The sequence below is a fragment of the Spea bombifrons genome, chromosome 3 (genome assembly GCF_027358695.1).
Source record: "Spea bombifrons isolate aSpeBom1 chromosome 3, aSpeBom1.2.pri, whole genome shotgun sequence".
NCBI lineage: Eukaryota > Metazoa > Chordata > Amphibia > Anura > Pelobatidae > Spea > Spea bombifrons.
The window spans coordinates 47,639,778-47,665,943 of NC_071089.1; the positions used below are offsets into that span (position 1 = coordinate 47,639,778).

A 26,166-nucleotide genomic window follows, 5' to 3' on the forward strand; every position below is an offset into this window, starting at 1 on the left:
TGGACACCTGGTTGCATCTGATCCAGATTACTGTTCCCAATTTTGCTATGTTCCTGAAAACCATCCAGTACCCTGTTGTTCCCTACATAGCCTTTGTGTACAGTGACCATTGCATGGAAGTTACATCACATGCTTAAAAAGTTTTGACAACATTGATCCAAACAGCATGCTACGATTAGCATTTTCTTTTACAATACCACCCTGGGCACAGTGTGTAGTGTAAAAGTCTGAAAGGGGCAGCATGAACATCTGGTGGTGGGGGGGGAATTCTTATAAATGACAGGGCAAATATAGAAAATGTTTATTTTCTTTAGACATTTGGTGTCAAAAGGAAGTGTTCAACCTTTGACTGTGGTCATCCATCCAATCACTGCAGCCAATAACTTGCCTGCAGCAGCTGTCATCTGAATTCTAAATAAAAACACTATGATAATGTTTTGTATAATTGTCAACTAACGTGGTGAGAGCCTTCTCACCAATACAGATTTCTTGTTTAAATTGGTTGGGCATAAATAAGACTAACCCTCAAGGCGCTGACAGATGAAATTTGTAAATGTGCATGTCTTGATACTTATCCATTCACTGCATGGAGGTGTTAATAGTAGTTGGTTAACAGATAACAAATAATTTAAATGCAGTAGTATGGGGGATGCATGTTTTATAAGTTCACATTTAACTCACAAAATTTAAAGTCATTTAAATTAACCCATAACTAACGACCACATTATTCTTAGTGAACAGACCGATCTGACATAGGCCACAGTGACAAAGTTATCAGTTTACGCCACTGATCCTGGAGGAAATTTGTATTTCAGTTCACTGTTTAAAAAATATGGGTCAGGTTACATTTCTAGCAGAACATAGATTTAAAAAAAAATATGTTCTTAGCTGAAATTCTCAATATTTGGGCTGTGAAAAAGGATACAAGGCATACCAGCTGCTATCTTGAGTACCTCTAAAGCTTGCATGCATCCAATTATTCCAGGCACTAAAACATGAAAAACAAAAATGCATAAGATGAACATTAGCAAGACAACATGTCTTTTCCTTATTTATTGTAGCCATAGCTGGGAAATAAATACCCCCCCAATTTTTCCAGAAATTATGCATACTTTACATTTGTTAACTGTAGTGTGGCCAGTCTACTGGTGCATGGACTACAGAGATAGAAGGTTAAAGCCATTTTGAAGTTTTAATTTGTCAACATTTTCTATGCCCCAGCCTACAACCCAGAAGGGCCAGGTAAGTGGAAAGAAGGAAGGAGATTCTTGTTACTCAGTCCTTTTATTGCTTCTGTTAGCAATCATGCCATTTACATCATAAGTTACTTCCAACCTGATGCCACTCCTACCAATCTTATCATTTCATGGTCTGCGTTCCTATCATTTGCATTAGATTTTGAGAATGTTCAGTTACAATTAAACCCTTGAAACTAGCATCCCTTGAAAAAATAAAAAAGTTGGGTATGCTACCAAGCAGAAAACAGGAAACACTCAGACATCAGCTGCCACTGTCCCTCTCAGTCTGTCATCTGTATAGGGATCTGCTTTAAAAAGTACTAAGCAACAAAAATGTAGTTCAAAATTAAGAAATTTGCTTAAGTTAAGTTGAAATATGGGCCCACTATACTCCCTCCCATGAAACGTGGGCCCAATAAGACAATCTGGAAGAGTATGAAAACTCAAAACGTGCATGTTCTAAATTAGACAATAAGCCATGACAAAACTATCCACGAGGGATGTTGCTAAACTGGGGGCATGTTGCCAAACGCAAACTGACTTATTTCTGTATTTGTACTTGCCCTGTTCATGAAATTGACTGCAACACTAATATGCTTGTAACCAAATAGAGGTCTGACTATAAGACTAAGAACCAGACCCCTGCTGTGCTGAAGGGCACCCAGATCTTCCTCTCTGGCAGCCGGTGAACATCTGCACAATGCGTGCAGACAACCTCCACTGATGCCCCGCACTTCTGCCACGGCCTCTATGATGGAGCACCAGCGTGACATGACCTTCCTGTGCTCTGTCATAGAAGTCCCAGCGAAAGCGCCAGGCAGTAAGCAGAGGTTGTCTACGTGAATCACGCAGACGTCCACCAGCTGCCCCCACTAGGCACCTGGAGCAAGGGGGGCGAGTCTAGGAATGCACTGGTAAGTCTGGGAGGGGAGAGATGCATATCAGGGGGGCAGAGTGGCATTTAGGTGGGTATAAGGCATATCTGGGCGCAGAGTGGCATATCTAGAGGGCAAAGTGGCAAGCCTGGGGTCAGATGTGCAAAACTGGGGGGCAGGTTGACAAATAAAAGGGAATAACAGCAAGAAATATATATATATTTTTTTTTTATTTAAAAATATGAGAAATATGCATTTGCTTGATTACAAGACAACCCTGATTATAAGAAAATCCCCTTAATATAAGACTACCCTATAAGAAAAAAGGGTTTTTTTTGTAAATATTAATTCACATATTTTTTTCATATTTAATAAAAACCTACCCACCAGTTATGTACATCTGCCTTCAGAAATGCCTTACACCCCCCATTTGCCACTCTGCCCCCCCAACTTACCAGTGCATCACTAGACTTGTCCCCCGTGCTTCAGTCTCCCTGGTGTCTAGTGGGGGCAGCCAGTGGACGTGCCCATGAATGGCCACACTAATATCTTGATCATGATAAGAAGAGCGTAGACAACCTCTGCTGCCAGTTCTGCAGGGGCTTCTATGACTCGGCATCTTAAGGTCATGTCACGCCGGTGCTCCATCACAGATGCCCCAGCGGAAGTGCCGGCAGCAGCAGAGGTTGTCTGCGCGCCTCACACAGAGGTCCCCTGCACTGCTGCAAGGAATCCTCCTCTTTGGCAGCTAGTGAACACCTGCTCGATGCGCGCAGACAACCCCCGCTGCTGCCCGCACTGCTTATATGTAGGTGCGCCGGAAGGTCACGCCACGCTCCGTTATAGGAGCCCCAGAAGTAGTGCCGGCAGCAGCAGGGGTTACCGGAAAGGAGGATCCAGGTCCCCTGCAATGCTTAAAACCTTGAATATAAGACAAGGGTAATTTTCAGAGCATTTACATGTGAATTAATATTTACTGGTAAAATTTTTCTTATAGGGTAGTCTTATATTCAGGCTTTTTTCCTAAATTAATATTCATATTATGGGGGGTTATCTTATAATCAAGCAAATGTGGTATACATCGTTGGACTGTTTTGACATCTGATTGCTATCGAGGCTCCACACTGGTCATATCAAATTGTTAAACCCTCTCGATAAATATTCATATTTTCATATCTGTAATTACTAAAATATTGAAGAATCCTAGGCATAAGAGGCATTTCCATATTCATGACTCACTTGTCATGAAAGGCCATAATATATGGTTTGCATGTGTTCACTAAATGAGGAAGAGCAAAGCTACTGGTTGAACCACATAGCACAAATTATGAATTTCCTTGCATCCGTAAGGGAAAAAAGCTCCCCTAATGGGTTAAAACCTCATTTAAAACATTTGATTCCATTATTTACGCTCATCTTAGTGTAACAAATAGAACTACAAACGTTATGTTGAAGTGGTTCCCGAATTCCTCTAAAATGCAATCAAATAAATCTGTTGGCTTTACAAATGCTCTTTAAAGTGTTTGCTACTAGAATGTGCGCACTTTTGCTTAAAGTGTATTTCCTTTTTGTATTATGTTGTAAATGGAGGGGGAAAAAAAGAAGAGGCTTACCAATACCAAGAACGCCACCATCTGCACAGTTTGTAACAGTTTCTGGTGGAGGTGGAGTAGGAAATAAGCACCGATAACATGGACCACCCTGATGGTTATAGACTGTGAGCTAAAATAAAAACATAATAGCATGTGAAAAACAAAAATCTTCGCTGTAATTATCCCTTCCACTGCCACCCTGTCAGAGGCCAGTGCCTCTTGTTTTAATGCAACTATTGCTCAATTTAAGACCTGTAATATAAAATAAATTAAAAATGTTTCTAAACAAACTACCAAACTTAAAATAAATTTACTTCAGCTATATAAATTATAACTATTAACAAGATGAGCACAAAAATCCTATTTAATGATGTATATTTTTCTTTCTGGATTTTCTGAAATACATCTTCATTCTTAGAACTATATGTTTAACGACACATTAACCTGTATGGACATATACATACCTCTTTAGACTCTACAGGACAGGGGCTTCCTTCCTTTATGTATGCATGCTTTGTGTACTTATACAAATAGATTGTATCATCTATTAACTATTACATAAACTGATATGTTCCAGTACATGTTTTGTTTAATTTTTTATAACTCTACACTTACCTGGCCTTGCCATCTAAGGGCACTGGCAGATACCAGTGGCTTTCCAGCTACAACACAAGCGTCGTTGACCAAATATCTAGTGGGAACGTTATCACTGCAATCTGCGATCACATCATATGTTATAAATTAAGTTAAAGAAACATGATAAAAGGTGCCGATACCATGACTGGCAAAACCTGTCATACCAAGAAATTATTCAAGTGTCTGACAGACAAAAAAAGCTTTTGCCGACTGTAGCGTAATGAAACCTCATATGACCTAAATATCTAGAGTGTCAGAAATGCAAGGAAGTGCAGGCAGAGGAGTATTGGAAAACAGTAAGCATTTTGAGGATGGCTGTGTGGTTATTTAGCCTGTTTAATGTTGAGTTCAAACTGTGTCTGTGCATGTTTACTTAATCTTTTCAATGCCAGAGTGCACAACTTTTCTCACCCACAAATTGACAGTCCCACCACTGAATAGCACATATTTAGGTACTTTGTTAGTACCTTAAAATGTGTTGGGATATGGAAAATTGCATGCATATTTTTTTAAAATGTTCTAGGAACCTTTAACTTAGATGGGGATTAATCAGGATCTCACTGGCATATGAATGTGTGTGAATATATGAGGAGTACAAAAAGGCAGATTGTGTATGTTTGGATAAAACATTGGAAAAACAGGCTTGTATAGGATTGGTTTTGGATTGGACAGGCATAAGCAAATAAACTTGCTTGGAGACTCAAGGTGTGTCCACACTACATGCTACTCATGAAGGGTGCCCGGTGGCCCGACGACCACCTAGCGTGGGCCCGCCTCTTACTGCTGTGGAGCTCTCACACTGTGCGAGGAAACTGTTTAGGTTCCTGCTCCCCTGGGTGGGAAATTTCCTCAGTAAGCTGCTGGCCCACATTAGGCGGCCATTGGGCATAAATGCTGCGTGGCCCCTGGACCAGTAAAATCTGCAAGGGAGGTAAGGGGGTGGAGGAGTGAGTAGGCAAGTGTTTAAGGGCAGAGGTGGCACAGGCAGGCTGCTAAACTGGCAGAGGTGGCAAAGGCAGGCTGCTTCAGGAGAAGAGGTGGCACAGGCATGCACTAATGTGGTAGGGGTGGCACAAGCAGCCTGCTAAAGAGGCAGCGGTGGTAAATGCAGTTTTAGGGGCAGAGGCCTACCACATCAATGTCTGGCTTAGTGTATAGTGATGATAGTTATGCTGTACCATATCTGTTCAGTATAAATACAGGATCCGCCCCGGGTGCTAAATACTCTAGGTACTCTATATTTGTAAATAGGATATATATTGATTCATACACTCACTGGCCACTTTATAAGGTACACCTTGCGAGTACCATGTTGGAGCCCCTTTTGCCTTCTGAACTGCCTTCATTCTTCATGGCATACTTTCTACAAGATGCTGGACACATTCCTCAGAGATTTTGGTCCATATGGACATGATGGCATCACGCAGTTGCTGCAGATTTGTCAGATGCACATCCATGATGCGAATCTCCCGTTCCATCACATCCCAATGGTTCGACATCTGGTTACGGTGGAGTCCATTGGAGAACAGCGAACTCATTGTCATGTTCAAGAAACCAGTTTGAGCTTTGTGACATGGTGCATTATCCTGCTGAAAGTAGCCATCAGAAGATGGGTATACTGTGGTCATAAAGGGATGGACATGGTCAGCAACAATATTCAGGTAGGCTGTTGCGTTTAAACGATGCTCAATTGGTACTAAGGTTTGCAAGAAAATGTCCCCAATACCACTGCACTACCACCAGCAGCCTGAACCGTTGATACAAGGCAGGATCGATCCATGCTTTCATGTTCTTTATGTCAAATTCTGACCCTATCTGAATGTTGCAGCTGGAATCGATACTCATCAGATCAGGCAATGTTTTCAGTTGTCCATTGTCAAATTTTTTATGAGCCAGTGCGAATTGTAGCCTCATTTTCCTGTTCTTAGCTGACAGGAGTGGCACCCGTTGTGGTCTTCTGCTGCTGTAGCCCATCTGCTTCAAGGTCTGACGTGTTATGCGTTCAGAGATAGTATTCTGCATACCTTGGTTGTAACAAGTGGTTATTTGAGTTACTATTGCTTTTCTGTCATCACGAACCAGTCTGTACTGCTCTGACATGAACAAGGCATTTTCGTCCACACAACTGCCGCTCACTGGACCACTCTCTATAAACCCTAGAGATGGTTGTGCGTGAAAATCCTGGTAGAGCAGCAGTTTCTGAAATAGTCAGACCAACCCGTCTGGCACCAACAACCAGGCCAGGTTCAAAGTCACTTAAATCCATTAAGTTGCTGTCATGTGATCAGCTGATTAGCTAGATGTGTTAACAAGCAATTGAACAGGTGTACCTAATAAAGTGGCCGGTGAGTGTATACTGTAATTATGTGTCTTTTGATGTTGTGGATTCCATTATATAATTTGTATTGTTTTATATTTTGAAATGATCTCATAAAGTTGATCATTATTTTATTATAACCACCACTGTGTAGTCTTTGATATCCTGCTATTGTTTATATCCTATACATTCATCCATGGATTTATTATCCTAGATAACTATTTATTGTAGCAAGAAAAACACACAAGCCTTCAGCCTGTGTGTATTTGCAGCACAGAAAGCATATATTTGTCAAATAATATTGTTTAATTATTGTAATTGATAATTCCTAATCCTAAATATTCATAATAAGCAATCCTTTAAAGCTAACCATATGCACTCTCTAATCGGTATGAAAAAGGATATTGTTGAATAAGTTCTAAAACATTGTCAGGATTTAACATCACGTGATATGGGACATATTCCACAGCTGAGTTCAACCTTAAAGAAGAACACACTGTTAGTCTATACAATTTTATTCCATAATGAGATCTTAGTGCAGCATTTTAGTTATGTCTCAGGGTACTCCTAAATGTAAGCTTTACACACATAAGGATTTGTGGCCAACACCATCTGCAGGTTATTGGGTAATAAGTAGCGTTTTGCTATTTCAAAACCATTTTTTTCCAAATTTGGTCATTCTGCCCATGTGCTTTTTCGGGAATCTTTTAAGCCGGCCAATGCAATTTACCCCATCAAACCATATATTTAAGAAAACTAGACACCCTAGGGTATTTCAAGTGCTAGTATTTTAACCGCTCCGGAGAGCAGTCACAACCGCCACTGTGAGTGATTTTCACCAACCGCAAGATGGCGGCCGTCCTGTAAAAAAAAGTTGAAAACGTTCGTTAGATGGTCTCCAGACCCTCTAGAGAACTCTGGCTCCACTTGCAGGTTGAATACAGGTATTGCATTCAACCATGCAAGTCAATGGAGCCCAGCTTTCTAATCACAGTGTGATTAGTAAAAATGAATTAAAAAATAAAATAAAAATTAGAAAAAAAACAAACAGTAAAATGTAAAAATAATTTCCCACTGATGTCACTATCAGGGGCACCTTCAAGTTCCAAAAAATGTGTAAAAAATAAAATTTACAAAAGGCAAAAATGTAAAAAATATATATATATATATATATATATATATATATATATATATATATATATATATAAATATTTTTGTGAGCAAGTCCTAAAATTAGCACATTAGCTTAAAACAATTCTCGCATGGAAAGAGTTAAAATACCCATGGGGTGTCTACTTTTAAAAAATTTATGATTTGATGGGGTAACTTGAATTAGCCAGGTTCAACAATGTCCCAATTAACACGGGGGAAGGATGGCCACAATTTCCAATTAGAAAAATGCACATGTCCCAAATGTGCCCTTTTAGTTCCCCCCAAAAATGGCAAACCCATGCATGTGGGGTATCACTGTACTCAGGAGATGTTGCTGAACACATATTGGGGTGTCATGTGACAGCAACATATACCAGGAGCTGTAAATTCATATATAAAGTAGGTGTGTGGGGAAAAAATACACACAAAAAATACTACTGCAAACTTTGAAAAAATGCTGGTGGTAAAATGTGTGCATGCAAAGAGTTAAAATACGAGCATTTAAAATACCCTGGGGTGTCTAGTTTTCAAAAATCTATGGTTTTATTGGGCACACTGAAATGGCTCAAAGATGTACCAAATAGGGAATGGGCAGCGGATCACCAAACGCCAAAGTTCAACATTGAAAAATGCACATGCCCCAAACATGGCCCTTTTGCCCTCAAACAGCCAGGCAAAATCATTCATGTGGGGTATAGCTGTACTCAGGAGATGTTGCTGAACACATATAGTGACATATACCAGGACCTATTAATTCATACCTGAAGTATGACAAAGTTAGACAAAGACTGGTGGTAGTTATAGTGGAAAGAGTTCAAATACTACCATTTGAAATACCCTGGGGTGTCTAATTTTCAAAAATATATGATTTGATGGGGTAAACTGCATTGGCCGGCTTCAAAGATACCCGAAATAGCACATGGGGAAGAATTGCCAGTTTTGGAAAAAATGGCTTTGAAATAGCAAAACGCTACCTGTACTTATTGCCACATAACGTGCAGAAAAAAGCAAAAAAACACAAAAACATTTGGTATTTCTAAACTCAGGACGAATACTAGAATCTATTTAGCAGGTTTTTTCATTACCTTTTATAGATGAGTAAAAGATTTTTCAACTAAAAGTTAGAAAAAGTCATTTTTTTCTACATTTTTCACCATATTTTATACTTTTTTTTAAAAGTACATAATATGATATAATCAAAACAATGTCATCTTAAGAAAGCCCTTCTTGTCCTGGAAAAAAAACCAATGTATAACCTGTGTGGGTTCAGTAAACGGGAAAGAAGAAAATTACAGCTAAAGACAAGCAGCGCAGAAATGTTAAAACGGCCATTGTCACGAAGGGTACAAAAAATAAAATCAGCCTTTGTCACGAAGGGGTTAAAAGTTGTATTATTAAAGATAACAGAAAATTGTATTAGGCTGGTCAGTAAGAGAAAAAAACCGAGAAAAAAACCGCTGTGGTACTCTGCAGAAGCGGCCAAAATCGTAAAGGACAAGAAGTAAGCCTTTAGTAAATACAAAAGTACCCAAAGCGAGGAAGATAGACAGATCTAGGGCTGCAACAACTAATCGATAATAATCGATAATGAAAATCGTTGCCAACGAATTTCATTATCGATTAGTTGAATCGATTTTTATCGATTATAAAATGAGGGGTTTTTCAGAGCAAACGCTCCGAAAAATACCCCTCATTATATAATCCGTTTAGTCTGACTCACAGCAGCAGCTCCTACTTACCAGTCCCTCCCTGTAATCACTGTGACAACTGGCCCCGCCCCTTCCTTCTCCCAGAAGGCCAGAACCACATGGCTGTGATACTCATCTAACTGTAAGTAGAAAATTAATATTTGGGCTGCTGAAAGTTAGGGGAGGTGGGGGTTAATTTAAGGGCAGTTATGGTTAATGGGGTATTTAGGGGCAGCTATGGTTAATGAGGTGTTTAGGGCTAATTTAGGGGCAGTTATGGTTAATGGGGTGTTTAGGGGCAGCTATGGTTAATGACGTGTTTAGGGTTAATTTAGGGGCAGTTATGGTTAATGGGGCAGACTAAGGGGAATCTAAATCCTGGGGGCAGTGAAGATTAACCCAGTACTTATTTATAAAAGTATGGTGTCAGTGTGCTGTGAACAGGTCTGTGACTCTGAGGGGATTATGAGATATCTGGGGGGTATAAGGCATATCTGGGGAGGACGGAGTGACATATCTGGGGGTATAAGGCATATACGGTATATAAGGAATATGTGGGGAGACCAGCTTGGCATGTCTGGGAGGCAGTGTGGCATGTCTGGGGAGGATGGAGTGGTGTATCAGGGGGTATAAGGCATATCAGGCACAGTGGCATATGTGGGGGTGGAGTGGAATATGTGGGAGGCAGCGTGGAGTGGCATATGTGGGAGGCAGCGTGGAGTGGCATATGAAGGAGGCAGCGTGGCATGTCTGGGAGGCAGCGTGGCATGTCTGGGAGGCAGCGTGGCATGTCTGGGAGGCAGCGTGGCATGTCTGGGAGGCAGCGTGGCATGTCTGGGAGGCAGCGTGGCAGTCCTGGGCTCAAATGTGCATAACTTGGGGGGCTGGTTGGGAAATAAAGACAAGAAATGCATTTTATCAAAGTTTTTTTTTATTCTCCGTTTGGATTTAACATAATTTGTTTATTAAATTATTTTAAATAAATGAAAAACGTACATTCATTTTTTTTATCCGATTAATCGAAAAAATAATCGGCCAACTAATCGATTATGAAAATAATCGTTAGTTGCAGCCCTAGACAGATCTATAAGATTAAGCAGAAAGAAGCAAAGCAAGTGATAAGAGCTGCCAAATCACTTAGGTTTCTTCTACAGAGGCAGTCTTAACAGCATTGTAAAACTGTGTTCTACTAGGTGCAATGCACTGAGGCCCTTACCCCCACCCACTGAAAGAAAAAAAAACAAAAATAAAACATGATGTAAGGCAAAACAGAAGTATACATATGTGTGTAAATGTAGAAACATAGAATTTGATGGCAGATAAGAACCATTCGGCCCATCTAGTCTGCTCATTTTTCCTGATGTAAGGTCAGGAAAAATCAGTCTTTGGTCAGGTCCCATAGTGAGGAAAGCCCTATGTCAGGGGTGTCCAAGTTTTTTCTGCAGTGGGTCACTTCATCAGAATTGTATACGTGCGCGGGCCGCACTCATTTTTCACTGTGAGAAAATATGGCCTTTAATAAGATATGCAGACTGAAATAAAGTAAATGACACAAAACATTTACTTTTCCTCTCACTGATTTCTGGGCCTAGAAAGTTTTGTGACTACAAATTCAGGATAATTAAAAATGAAATAGTTCTATAAAATTATTCTAGGGATGCACCAAAATGAAAATTCTGGACCAAAACTGAAAATTCAGGGTTCACCAAGCCGAAACCGAATGATGGGACTGTGATTGCTGTTAGCCAGTACATGCTGGTACAGGGTGGCTGTAAGTGATGTGCAGACCCCATTACTGCTGGCAGCATCAATATACAAGGGGGGCAGCTAGCCAGGTTTCAGCAAGTACTGGCTGACTTGGCATGATAGGAGTGTGATTGCTAACAGCAATCACAGTCCCATCATGCTTAGGTTCCAGCTCTTACACATCCATGCTATCACACACACACACTAACTCATTCATTCACAGATTCATTCCCTCAATCACGCATACTCATTAAAACACTCTCGGTGCTGCTCACAGACTTCAGCAGGGGGCACATTTATCTACTACCAATATCCTTCCGATACTGATCCCTGAGGTACCCCACTAGCAACAAGTCCTTTCTCTGAATGTACACCATTAACTACCACATTCTGCCTCCTATCACTCAACTATTGGCTTATCCATTCAACCATTCTGGCATCCATACTCAGACTGCAATTTATTTATTCATCTTCTATGAGGGACAGTGTCAAATGCCTTACTAAAGTCTAGATAGGCTATATCAAGAGTTCCTCTCTAGTCTATTATCTTAGTTACCCAGTCAAAGAAATAAGTTAGTTTGACAAGATCTTCCTGTAGTAAACCCGTGCTGTTTCTTATCGTGTAAACCATTTATTTCTAGATATTTAACAATCCTATCCTTTAGCATGATTTCCATTAATTTGCCAACTACCTACATAAGGCTTACTGGTCTATAGTTAGCCGAGTCTTCCCTACTACCTTTTTTGTGCAGCGGTACTACGGTTGCCAACTTCCAGTCTTCTGGAACTACTCTTGTCGGTGACTGATTAAATAGATCTGCTAGTGGTTTTGTCAGAACACATCTTTTAATAATTTGGGTTGTATGCCATCAGGTCCCATTGATTTGTCTGTTCTTACTTTGGATAGGGCAAGTGTCCGCTATCCTGCTGCATGATTGTATATGTATTTGCTCAATGTATTTCCTTGTACCAGACATGCACACAACCTGACCCCATTAGAGTTGTGAATACCTCCTGACACCTCCTTTTATGACTCCAATCCACCTCTGATTTTAACACTATTGACTGATCAAAGCTTGTCTTAGACATTTTGATGTTATCTGCTTCCCAATTGTAACCATGCTATTTGACTGATACTTAAAGAGAAGTTTTTCACATTATTGTATAACATGCCTGATGAAGGGACCTGAGAGGTCTTGAAAGCTTGCAATCTATATTTACTCAGTTAGCCAATAAAGGTATCATTCAAACTCCACTTGTCTCCTGTAATTCTACGGCTAACACGGTACCAACTCTCATCTTGTACCATGCAGATTCTTGCTCATGTACTTCCTGATCTTCTGAACACCAAATAAACAGTTTATGGGAAAAAATAAATAAAATATTTAGTAAGTTTCACATAGCAGTTAGTGAGCTGGGCTCTATTGACCTGCATGATTGGCTTCAGTACATGGAAAGACCCTCTGGAAGAGATCAAACGGGGCACCTGAATTTTTTTCATGTTGCTGAATGCCTCTAGACATTTCAGCTAAACAGGTTTAGATTAGAAAGCAATAGTTGATCTCCTCCTAAGTCATTTTGTTAACCTCTGGATACCAACATCATTGAAAAGCATATAGCCTTTCAATACGGTAACACGACAGCCCAGAGGAGCGATCAAACAGGGCATCTGATATTTTTTTGGTGTTGCTGGATGCCTCATTGCAGCAACACCAGATGAGCGGTGTTCACAGGGATCACACAGCTATCATATGCATTAAAGTTAATATGATAGCTGGCGTGTGCTTTTCAATGGTACAACTTGTTGAGAAAGAAAGATTGCTACATGGTCCATGGAAAGTTATGTGGCGATGATAAGCAACCGATACTCATTTTTAGCTCAAGGAAAGGAGTAATTTTAAGGCAAGACAGGAGGCTTCATATTTTGCATATCTTCCTTTACTCTCACCAACAGCAGCAAAGAAAGAGTTAATAACACAAGTGAAAATAACCAATAGAAACAGTACACAGGTGGTATATAAACCCCTTAACTATCTTCCTCTTTCTTTACTGCTCACCAAAGCTGCAGGTCAGTCCTCTTCCTACCTACAGTTATTGCTGATTTATTGAATATTATCCATTTATTCATTACATATTGCTTTTTTCACCTAATTCTAGATCATTAGGTGGGTATGCACATTTATATACAGTATAGATTTCTGGTAGATATATATGTGTATGTATATTTTTTACTTGTCTTTCATTATTTATTTTCATTGTCTCCTTCTCATCTGTGCCTCACTGCAGTGGTTACAGGGTGAGCCCTGCATTATTTTCAATATTCGTTGGGGATTTTCTGGAATTGCATCTCCCAGGCTGACTCCATGTGGTTTTGCACATTATATACAGGCTGACTCCATGTGGTTTTGCACATTATATACAGGCTGAGTCCCTGTGGCCATGCACATTATATACAGGCTGAGTCCCTGTGGCCATGCACACTATATACAGGCTGAGTCCCTGTGGCCATGCACACTATATACAGGCTGAGTCCCTGTGGCCATGCACACTATATACAGGCTGAGTCCCTGTGGCCATGCACACTATATACAGGCTGAGTCCCTGTGGCCATGCACACTATATACAGGCTGAGTCCCTGTGGCCATGCACAATATATACAGGCTGAGTCCCTGTGGCCATGCACAATATATACAGGCTGAGTCCCTGTGGTCATGCACAATATATACAGGCTGAGTCCCTGTGGCCATGCACAATATATACAGGCTGGGTCCCTGTGGCCTTGCACAATATATACAGGCTGAGTCCCTGTGGCCTTGCACAATATATACAGGCTGAGTCCCTGTGGCCTTGCACAATATATGCAGGCTGAGTCCCTGTGGCCTTGAACAATATATACAGGCTACGTCCCTGTGGCCTTGCGCATTATACAGGCTGAGCCTCTGTTCTCATCACCTACCTTATACAGACATAATGTCTCAGGATACTGTGCCATCCCAGGATGCCTTTATGGCCTGGTTAGGGGCAAAGTTTTCTAACTCAGTGGAATCCTTTTTCTCTAAAATGTCTGCCAATTTGCCCCAAGGGCAGCCTCCTGCTCCCTCCAGACCAGAGGCAATACCATCGGAGTCAGAATCCGAGAAATCTGAAGGAGAGGCGTCCGGCTCCAAACGGCCTTGGAAGGGCAGTAGTATTTCAGTCGGCAAGGGTAAGGTACCTGCCAAACGCCCATAACCCTCTGACACTCCTTTGCATGACCCATTATCTATAGTGGACGTATGGTGGATTCATCTAGTGAATCAGAGGCTTCAGCAAATCTGGTCTCATCCAGATATTTCGACTCATGCTTCGTCCGTGAGTATTTGGTGGATGAGCCCCACCTAGCTGATCCCCAGCAGAACTTGGGGGCAGTCACCCAAATCCTATCCCTGGCAGACAGAGCAGTTCTACAGGAGACACCCCTTGATCACAAGACTATCCGAGATGGGGCACTTTGTGTGGTATGCCTGTTGGGAAATGCAACTGTTTCAATCGCTACTGAACGTCGTAGCGGCTTTACTCCGCATGGATCCCAGGTTGGCAGAATTGGGCCCTAAAGACCTAGGTGCGGCCGCTTACTGTTTGGAAACACATTCGTCAAGGAATTAAACCGCCACGTATCCTTGACATCATGGAATAAGGCCAAACTGTCAATGAGGAAGGTCTTTCAGACTGGCCCTCGTTTTTCTGGGAGGGCTGGTCGACCGCGGGGCCGGGCCGCCAGCCGTTCATCCCAAGGCTCCCGGTACTTCCCTCAGAACCAGATGTCCTACAGGACTCCGTTCCAACAGAGGGCCTTCAACCCACGCGGAGACAGTAGAGGCGCTTCCGGATTTCCCAGGGGACGCTCCGTTTTCGGTAAGCCCGAATGCTTCTTGTCCTTTCGCTTCCTCGGGTTGCGGGCCATATATCATCTTTTTCCACAACTGGGTGTGGATTTCGTCGGACCCTTGGATCCTCCAAACGGTACAGGTTTTCCAGATAGTTTTTCATCTCCTCCCCCTTTCAAGTTCGCTGACCGCCTACATCTCGGGGGCATTACCGATCAGGCCTTAATAGAAGCAGAACTCTGCGCCTTCTGTGACAAGGGGGCTATCCAGCGGGCAAGGATCAATCTGTTTCCTCAGCTCCATTTTCCTAGTACGCTTATGCACCAGGGATTTCCGCCCGGTGCTCAATCTACGGGCTCTCAATGCTTTCGTTGTTTATCGCCACTTCAAAATGGAAGGGATCCGTCTCTTCTGAGACCTTATGTCGGAAGGCGATTGGTTTACACGGTTAGACCTCTCGGACGCTTTCTCTCCGTCCCGATTCACCCAGATTCCGGGCGATTTTTTCAATTTCGCTGGGGCAGGCAAGTATGGCAGTTCAAGGCCTAAGTTCAGCCCCTTTGTTGCTTTCCAAAGCTCCTGAAGCCAGTCATGGCTCTCTTCAGGTCCAGGGGTATCAGGTGTATCTAGACGACATTCTGCTCTTCTCTAGCTGCCGGGAGACCCTGCTCGCCCAGACCGATTTCGTGGTGCAAGCCCTTCAACTCGGGTTTCTATTCAATCCCCTCAAATCCGAACTAGTCCCAAGCCGCTTTATCTTCTTGGGCTTCTTAGACAACATGTCGGCGGTTCGGTATATCAACCGCTTAGAGGGTTCTCGGTCCAAAAACCTCAGAGGTAACAAAGGACATTTTCGACTTTTGCCTTGCACGCAACATACTCTGCAGGCAGAATACCTCCCGGGCGCGGAGAATCTCTTGGCGGACGGGTTCTCCAGACACTGGTGGGATGCGAGCGACTGGAGACTTCTCAGTCGGGTCTTGCACCTGGACCTATTTGCATCCAGGATGAATTGCCAGGCGGTCATTTTGAGGGTCATCCATCACCTGTGTTGGGACAGGGGGTCTTTGGTTCTGGTGACCCCCCCCCTGTGGTATGCTCAGCCATGGTTTCCAGCCCTGCTGCAGTTATCTGTCCAGGATCCTCTGGAGATCCCATCTCTTTACTATCTCCTGACGGGCCCGGAGGTCCAGGTTCATCGCTCATCCTGGGAAGACATCTCCCCCTGGTGGCATGGACGATTTCAGGGGACCCCGAACGGTCTCGGGCCTATTGGAGGCGGCTCAGTCCTTGCTCCGCAAATCTTGGGCTCCAGGTACCAGTATGTCATACCAAACAGCTTGGCGAGGCTGGGCTAATTGGAGTTTGGGACGGCACATGGATCCCCATTCGGCTACTCTAGACTGTGTTCTTAATTTCTTGGCGGATTTATTTTCCTCGGGTAAGTCCTACCGGTCGGTTACTGCTTTCCGGTCAGACATTTCGTGTTGTCACGCCGGTTTTTCGGGCGAGCCTGTGGGTAGGGCTCCCTTAGTCTGCCACCTTTTGCGTGGTATTCGTTTATCCCGTTCTCTGGCGCCACGCTACAGTTCTCTGTGGGAAGTAGCTGTCGTGTTAGATTTCCTTCGGGATGGCCAGACAACGATTTGCTCTCCCTCCGACAGTTGTCGGCGAAACTTACCCTTCTGTTGCGTCTCTTATCCTTTCGTAGGGTTTCGGATGTTAGCGCTTTGGATGCTCATGCTGTCTCTATTCTCCCCTGGGTGTCTTTTCTTTCGGATCCACAGGCGGACCAAGACTTTGTCCTCGTCGGTATCCTAGCCGTTTTTTCTAGACGACCCAAAAATGTGTCGCCGGGTGTGTCAGGACTTATCTGTCACGTACGACGTTGATACGTCCGGTCTTGACATCTCAACTCCTCATCTCCTATGTGAAATTTTCAAGGCTGTTTCTTCTCCTACAAGAGCATCGGTGCGCTTTCCGTTGGGGGGCTGCGGCCTCCTGTGCCCTTCGGGCTGGTGGAGCTTTAGTGGATGTTCTGCGAGCGGCGGATTGGTCCCGTGCCTCCACCTTTCAGGCATTTTATTTCCGCCCGGTTTCTTCAGGGGCAATGGCGTTGGTTTCAAGCGTTAAAAATGCAAAATATGAAGCCTCCTGTCTTGCCTTAAAATTTGAAATTATTCTAGCCTTGGTGCCCAAATAATTATAATTTTAATAAAGACAGGAGGCGAGTATTTTCCCTCCCTGCCCTCCCGATGGTTAGGTGTATTCTCTGGGTAAGTAGGCCGGGTTTGAATTCGGTTTTTTGGGGGTTTTGCTGCTCCGTTGCGTTTTGTGATGACTGTGTCAGTGATGCTCGTTCTACTGTGATTTACCATGTTTGTGAAGAACTTGGTTCTGTTATGTCTCTCTCTTTGTTTCAGCTTGATACCATCTCCGTGTCATAGCGGTTCTGTTTCCCAGTTGGAGTGCATTGTCGCCTTGCTCTTGACCCTGGTTCCAGTTCGAGCCCCTGTTCTGAGTGTTGGGTTCGGTTTTACATCGCTAGACGGTTTGCTGCGTTCTTCAGTTCCGGTTCGCAGCGGACGGAAGAGGAAGATGGTTAAGGGGTTTATATACCACCTGTGTACTGTTTCTATTGGTTGTTTTCACTTGTGTTATTAACTCTTTCTTTGCTGCTGTTGGTGAGAGTAAAGGAAGATATGCAAAATACTCGCCTCCTGTCTTTATTAAAATTATAATTATTTGGGCACCAAGGCTAGAATAATTTCAAATTCCAAAGGATAAACATAAAAAAAAAAAAGTCTGACGCAAACATAAAAAAAGCCAAATTAAATTGATATGCACCTGATGGCAGTGTATTGTGAAATGGTCTGCTTTTTCCCTTTTACTATTTTTGCATGGCCGTTTTTGGGCTGAAAACAAGAAGCTGTGGCATTGCAGATCGCTGGGTAAGTCTCTGTCTCTCTTAAGGGGTGGTCTTAACATTTTAACCTCCCCTCATCTCAGTGGGCAGGGAAGAATCGAGTATAACAAATAGCGAGGGGGGTACAGTTTAGAGTCTGTCTCACCCTTGCTCAGAGTGAGACTGATCCCAAGATAATTTAATTATTTCCCATGTCACTGGACATGGAATTGGCGGAGGGCGTGATCGTAACCCCCTTTCCCTTTTTAATAGGGGGTATTATTTTTGTGTGTTCAACTAAATAAATTAAATAAGACGAGGGGAACTTGCAAGTCTCATTCGTAACTTAAAGGTTAGTGAATCTACAAGTTGCTTGCTTTATCAACATACACACACACACTACAGGCAAGGCTATGCAAGTTGTGTGTGATTTTTTTTGTGAGTGCACGACTGCTGCCTAATCGCATTTTACTGGATAGACCCCAAGTTTTCCAGATTCCCACCAAAGTATTTGATATACATGGAGGAAGAAAATGGCGTTCAGAAATAAAAATCCATTACGTACATTATTGACTGAAAATCAAATGCTGACAAAGGCAAACAAGAAAGCACAGTATAAATGTGAGTTATCAAGAAATCCCAAAATGCAGGCATCTTATTATTTGAATAAGTTTTACATTATATACACGGCTGGTGGGATTTTATATATAAAAAGGTATATAAACATTGACAGCAGTAAAATGTTCCGTACCTTATCGCATCCAACACTTAAATAAGTACAAGAACTTGTAACAAACACAAAATGAACACACATACTTCTTCAGTGTTTTCACCACAGATACAGATTTTGGCATTCCCTGTCTTTTTTCAAAATGCAGGATTTGTCTGTGAAGGTTGCTCATTTCAACAATATCATAATCCACTAGTCCCAAACGTCCTATGTAAAACAAAACCAAAATATTTATTTAGCATTCAAATTGTGACTGATATATTGTTGCACAACACATTTTGTACAAGCAGAGATGCAATTACATTTTTCATAAAACGCATTTGAGGTATGATGCAACAATAGCAATTTTGAAACAGATTTAAAATTATAACAGCTTGGTGAAAAATACAAATTATCTTGATAATGCAGCACAACAGTTTTGGAATGTAGATTTTGTTACGCATATGAAAAAGATCAGGAAATACTCTGCCAACCTCACCTACATCAAAGGAAAACAACCTTCTGAAAATACGGGAGTTCTGTTGGTAGGTCAATCCGTTCCAAAGCTTGAAGGCCTTCCCAAACTGTCAGTCCAGTCAGTCGATAGCTCTTCTTTTGGGTCTCTGTGGCAGGCCACATGCCACAAACAACAACTCAACTTTTATCTCTTTTGCTCTGTGGTCAGAAAGCCTGTGACACAATATCAAGCTCCATGCCCCACAAAAAACAGCTTGTCCTGAAGAGCCTTTAACTTGGAAATGTATTAGAACGAAACGTAGGTAGCAATTTGTTTACGTGGTAACCAATACTTGCCACCTGTAGTATGTTCCCGGGTATCTATATATCTGCCAAAATGCAGGGGGGGGCAACCCTTCAGTCACAACTGAGAGGGCTGCAAATCAAGGGCAAATGTCGCTTGATATATCCCTTCTATGTGGTGAAATGGTCAGAAGAATACGAGGGAGATCTCTGCACTAAAAACACAAGGTCGCTGCTTGTGCTAAGTTAATTCAAAATGAGTATTGTGGTTGCCTAGAGAATGAGGTCTTGCTTTTGTGTTTTTGGGCTAAATTCTGCTCATGAAAACGTTATTAGGTTGTGCCCACCATCCACAGGGGAAGATGATTAAAGTCAGCCTTAATAGAGAACCAGTACTTGAATGGGTTGGAATGCCTCTGTAAATACAACAAGGAAAAAGCAAGAGTCGAGAGGGATGTTGGGGCAAAAAAAAAAAAAAAAAAAAAAAAAGCCTCATCCATGGGGAGAGGTAAATGGACACAATACTAGAAACCCCCTTACCCAGCAGCAGCAAGGAATTGGATGTGCCGGTACCTCATTCCCAGCAGCAACTGAGCATTATGGGATACGGGGGCACAAGCGCCCCATACCCAGCAGCTTTGGGAGATACATGGATGTAAGCTGCCAGTAAACAACCCCAGTGGCAGTTGGGAGGAGGGGGATGCCGGGATAGAGGTAGAGGCCTTGCAGAGTTTTCTGAAAAACAGGCATCTCTTTTTAGAAACATTTAACCGTTCCATAATGAGCTTGGAATTGAATTGTGTGTCATGAATTAACAAAAGACTGCATAGTCCTTAAGACAACAAAAGATCCACCTCCTTACTGATACTCATCCATGAAAAGTGATCAACTTTCACTTGAACTAGGCCACAAAGTCTACTGCCAAATCATAACACGTCAAGGAGCACAAGGACCACAGAGGTCTGGAAGTTTGACTCAGCATAACCGATTAGTTGGCCGATTAATCGGATAAAAAAATCAAATGTAAATTTTTCATTTATTTAAGATAATTTAAAAAAATGGGATGTTAAAAAAAAAAAAAACATAAGAAAAAAAAAACCTGAGAATAATGCATTTGTTTTTATTTCCCAACCTGCTCCCCCCCCCAGTTATGCACAATTGAGCCCAGGCTTGCCACACTGCCTCCCAGATATGCCACATACCCCAGATATGCCACTCTGCCCTCCCCACATATGCCTTATATACCTTATACCCACTGATATGCCACTGTGCCCCCTGGTATGCCTTATTTCCCCACTGATATGCCACTCTGTCCTCCCCAGATATGCCTTATATCCCAGATATGCCTTATATCCTCTATATGAGTTATACCTCCTGATATGCCACTCATTTTTCCATAAAGACCTTGCATGGTCCGTCTGTAATCTAATAATATCTCTTAAATTATTGATACCCCAGCCTTGTCTGGTGTCATTCTGCTAGGAAAAATGGCAGCACCTCAAATATACATACGAGGAACCCCAGATGTTAATACCTGGATTTATATTTAGTCTTTTAAATAAAACCTTTAGTAAAGGAAAAAAAAAAGTTTGTAACTCCTTTGTTTGTTGGAGGGTTCTTCGCAAGGTCAGTGCTGTGCCTGTCTGCCTAGAAGAGGTGTCAAATTTGCCACCTGGGAATGGTTTAAGCAAAAGGACTCCCATAATAACACAAAGATGCTAATTGACTGAAGTAAACCTTATGTAGGGTTCATTGGGTTCGCACCAAATCTCATTTAAACTCTCGCCACTCCACCCTTGTACCATTTCTGCCTGAATGGGTAACCAGCCCACACATATTGGCTAATGTGTGGCTAACTAGCTTTACCTGGGAACCTGCAACCATGTCCATTTAGATATTTGCAATTAGCTTAACACTTTAATTTACCATGGATGCTATGCTCATCCATCAAACTCATCAAGCAATATTTACAAATCAGTGGTCACTAAATAGACATCAGTCGAATACAGCTAAATCCCTGTTGTCTCTCTACAAGAAAATTTTAGGGATTGGATTCAAAATGGGGAAAAGATCAGGGCTTTGGAAGAACTGGTTGTATATGTTTACTTGGTTCAGTTAGCTTCAGTTTATCATCTTTTGATGTTGTAAAAGCTATTCTAAAGTGAAGCAATGCTTTGTGAAGTGCAGCATTCTTGTTACGCCTGCCGCTCTCCCTGTCCTCACGCTTCCTTATCCTCCTCTTCCCTTCTTTCCTGCCCAATTTTGGACTCGAGACAGAGCTTTCTTAGCGACTAGATATAAAGTTTCTTTAGCTATAGTGGATTTACGGTTAAAATATAATATATATATATATATATATATATATATATATATATATATATATATATATATATATATATATATATATATATATATATATATATATATTGTATATAGTAATAGTTACCTATTCCAGATGCAGCCAAGTACTGTGCTAATGGACATCCTAAGCCTCCACAACCTATCACCAGGACAGAGGAATTTGATAGGTTAAGTTGACCTGTATGAAAAGAAAAAGAAAAAAAAAAAGTTTACCAATTTAAAATATCTTAATGATGTTAAATTATCTTAAACGTTTATTGCCAGCCAGTGCCATTTACTTTTATTATAGGTGGAACATTAAAGAATTAGGTTTCTGATTTTTTTTACGATCATACAGTTGAATTACTCATAGAAAAAGGCTTCTCTGATATCGCCACTGAAAAAGCAAACACACCACGAGTGACTATATATATAAAAAAAAGTATATATTCTCCTAGTGGCAGCACCCAAAAAGTGCTCCTCCAGCACTCAAAACAGTAGTCAGTCAATCTTCACCGTGAGTTGCACAAACACATAGGAGACAGAAATACAAGCAATATTGTGATATTGTCTACCTTCACTTAATCTTGTGATACTCTGCCATAGTTTGCGGTTTTTATATCTTTTTAGAAGCGAAGAATTAGAGAGTATTATAATGAGCATGTTTACACTGTATGGATACGCGAGTGCAATAATTACCCATTAGCTTTGAAAAAAGATTAATTATTTTTATTTTAAACTGGGTTAAGCATATACAGTCCCACCATATATGTTTGTGGGTACCTATTTCAATATGACAACGCCAACAAAAGGCACCCTTTGCTGGTTGAAATTTGGCTATGCATGCCAGTACCATATACCACCTATACATACGTTTAAAGAAGTGGTCTTGGAGATTTAAGCAGTAGGTCGATTTTCAAGTAGCCTGCCATGCTTTATGCCAGGTTTGTAAAGGAATAGAGAGCTCTAGATCCTTCTCCCATTGCTTATGTGCGTTGCTCTTATCAAGCGTTTTATTATCTTTAAAGAATTTCAAAATCTTGGATAATATTCTTTTAGAGGCACAAGTAGTAATAAATTTAAACCAGGGGGTATTCTCAGCTGGCGGACTGGATTTTAAAAAATGTTTAAGTCTAATATATTTAAAGATATCTCTTGAAGAAAACCCATATTTTCCAATCAAAAAAGGGAAGGAGGCTATTTGAGTTTCGTTGTAGAGATCTCCTATCTTTTTTATACCCAACAGTCTCCAGCTGTCCAGAAAGAGATCAGGTACAAAGAATGAAAGAACATCTACAGGGCAGTTTTTTGTAAATAATATCCATTCTTCGAGTCTTTTCTTAATTTTAGAAAGGGTAAGAAAGATATCATTAATTATTAGACTAGAAATTTTTTTTTTTTTTTTAAATTGAGTTCGAAGTAACCAAAAAAATTGAAAGGGATCAACGTTTTACAATAACGTCTCTTTAAATCATACCAGCCAGGGACATTTTTCTCTTTTAAAGAATTCCAGGCCAGCATGAATGATATTTGGGAAGCTTCATACAGTTCCTTAATATCGGGGTAGCCTAAGCCTCCAGATTCTGTGCTTCTTTTAAGAAGATCTGTTGGGAGTCTTACCATCTTTGCCGCCCAAACAAAACAAGAGAATAGGTTATCCCAATCTAAAATAATTTGGAATTTGAAAAGGAATTAATGTAAAAAAAAATAAAGAATTTTTAGGAATTATATAAGCCTTAAGGATGTTAATACACCCCATCCATGAGGTCTCAATTTTCCCCCAATTCAATAGCAAATATTTTACCTCTAAGAAGAGTTTCTTATGATTAAGAGTAGTAGTTTCTTCTAGAACTGCTCCAATTTTATTCCCTAGATAATCAATCTGGATCAACTGATCATCATTCTGGACCTGTGTTTGGATTAGGCCAGAGACCAGGGGCGTAGGAACCGGGGGGGACGGGGGGGACAGATCCCCCCCAGGAAATCATGCGGGGGGGACCGATAATAGAGAAATCCCCCCCAGGGCTGTGTGCACAGCTGCCCGATCAGCAGCTGCAGCGTGCAGGACTGGTTGGGGAGATCACGGATTTCCCTAACCAGTCCAACATTGAGGGCACACTTACCGGTGTGATCACTGAGCCCCGGGCGATGGGATATGACGTTTATATCCCAGCCCCGGCGCTCAGCATAAACAGCTGTGCGCAGCCGCACTGCACTGAGAGTGAGCGGCAAACCAGAAGGAGAGGATGAAGAGAAAGCAGAAAGGAAGAAGAGAAAGGTAAGAGATGTGAAGAACGAGGGGGGGGGGGTCTGAAGTGCAAAACGAGGGGGGGGTCTGAAGTGCAAAACGAGGGGGGGGTCTGATGTGCAAAACGAGGGGGGGGGTCTGATGTGCAAAACGAGGGGGGGGTCTGATGTGCAAAACGAGGGGGGGGGTCTGATGTGCAAAACGAGGGGGGGGGTCTGATGTGCAAAACGAGGGGGGGGGTCTGATGTGCAAAACGAGGGGGGGGGTCTGATGTGCAAAACGAGGGGGGGTCTGATGTGCAAAACGAGGGGGGGGGTCTGATGTGCAAAACGAGGGGGTGGGGTCTGATGTGCAAAACGAGGGGGGGGGTCTGATGTGCAAAACGAGGGGGGGGGTCTGATGTGCAAAACGAGGGGGGGGTCTGATGTGCAAAACGAGGGGGGGGTCTGATGTGCAAAACGAGGGGGGGGGTCTGATGTGCAAAACGAGGGGGGGTTTGATGTGCAAAACGAGGGGGGGTCTGATGTGCAAAACGAGGGGCAGTGTATATATATATATACGTGTGTATGGGCAGTGTATATCTGTACGTGTGTATGGGCAGTGTATATCTGTACGTGTGTATGGGCAGTGTATATCTGTACGTGTGTATGGGCAGTGTATATCTGTACGTGTGTATGGGCAGTGTATATGTTTACGTGTGTATGGGCAGTGTACGTGTGTATGGGCAGTGTATATGTGTACGTGTGTATGGGCAGTGTATATGTGTACGTGTGTATGGGCAGTGTATATGTGTACGTGTGTATGGGCAGTGTATATGTGTACGTGTGTATGGGCAGTGTATATGTGTACGTGTGTATGGGCAGTGTATATCTGTACGTGTGTATGGGCAGTGTACGTGTGTACGTGTGTATGGGCAGTGTATATGTGTACGTGTGTATGGGCAGTGTATATGTGTATGTGTGTATGGGCAGTGTATATCTGTACGTGTGTATGGGCAGTGTATATCTGTACGTGTGTATGGGCAGTGTACGTGTGTATGGGCAGTGTATATGTGTACGTCTGTATGGGCAGTGTGTATGTGTGTATGGGCAGTGTATATGTGTATGTGTGTATATGTGTGTATATTAGGAGTGTATTTGTCTTATAGTGTATACGTCTGTGTAAGTATGTTCAAGGGCAGTGTATATTTATGGGGAGGCATGTGTGTGTGAGCAGTTTATGTATGTTTGGGCAGGCGTGTATAAGGGTAGTGCATATGTGTGAGTACTGGCAAGTGTGTATGTGCAGGCAATTGCAGCGTATATATGTGTTTTTGTGGGCAGGCATGCGTAAGAGCAGTGCATATGTGTGTGTATGAGCAGGCATGTCGTACTTAAAGGGAAGAGAATGATTCCCTGTAACACATGTTTAACTCAGGGGCGCCTAGGGTTAAATCCAGGCCTATTTCTGGTTAAAATGAGTGTGTGTCACTGTATGTAGCATTTGGACACAAGAGAATATTGCGGGGTGCTACTTGGTCTAGGGCATCACTAATACAAAGCGCCACGTGTTAAATCTAGGGGTAGGCAGAGTAAGTGAAGGATGTGTTTGAATGTGTGTCTGGGTGTGATAGCGTATGTTTGTGGGTATGTTATTGTGCACATCTGTTTTTGTGGGTATGTTAGTCTGTTTTCAGGTGTGTTATAGTGGGCATGTGTCTAGGTATATTAGGGTGGGAATCTTTTTGGGTGTATTATTGTGTGTGTGTGTGTATGTTGGTGTGTATGTATGTGTATGTTATTATGTTAAGTGTTGTAAGTGTGTGGATATGTTCCTGTGTGCATGACGCGTTAGGAGTCTTAGATGGATCCTTCAATACATAATAGTAGTCTCTGTGGCCGTGTCCAGTGGGGTCCATCTGTGGTTGTAGATTTTTCTGTTTCTGTGGGAATTTTCTCCCATTCATCCAGTAGAACGTTTAATGAGCTGAAGGTGATAAACCAAGACATTTTGGACAACACTATGCTTCTAACTTTGTGGGAACAGTTTTGGGGAAGGTCTGTGCCCCAGTGTACAAAACAAGGTCCATAAAGGCATGGTTGCAAAAATTCCCCAC

General features: G+C 42.1%; 1 protein-coding gene across 2 annotated transcripts in view; it reads right to left on the minus strand.

The window, feature by feature from the left end:
• MOCS3 (molybdenum cofactor synthesis 3) overlaps nt 1–26,166 on the minus strand; it is a 77,489-nt gene that overhangs the window by 18,317 nt on the left and 33,006 nt on the right. The window contains exons 3-8 of one of the 2 annotated variants that reach the window (XM_053461260.1): nt 21,930–22,022; nt 18,832–18,952; nt 7,060–7,138; nt 4,321–4,434; nt 3,727–3,835; nt 954–988 (exon numbers count right to left, since the gene is read on the minus strand). In XM_053461260.1, the coding sequence (XP_053317235.1) occupies nt 954–988; nt 3,727–3,835; nt 4,321–4,434; nt 7,060–7,138; nt 18,832–18,952; nt 21,930–22,022 (551 nt within the window). Of the gene's footprint in view, nt 1–925; nt 989–3,726; nt 3,836–4,320; nt 4,435–7,059; nt 7,139–18,831; nt 18,953–21,929; nt 22,023–26,166 lie in introns of both variants that reach the window. The other variant, XM_053461259.1, reaches the window with a different exon arrangement.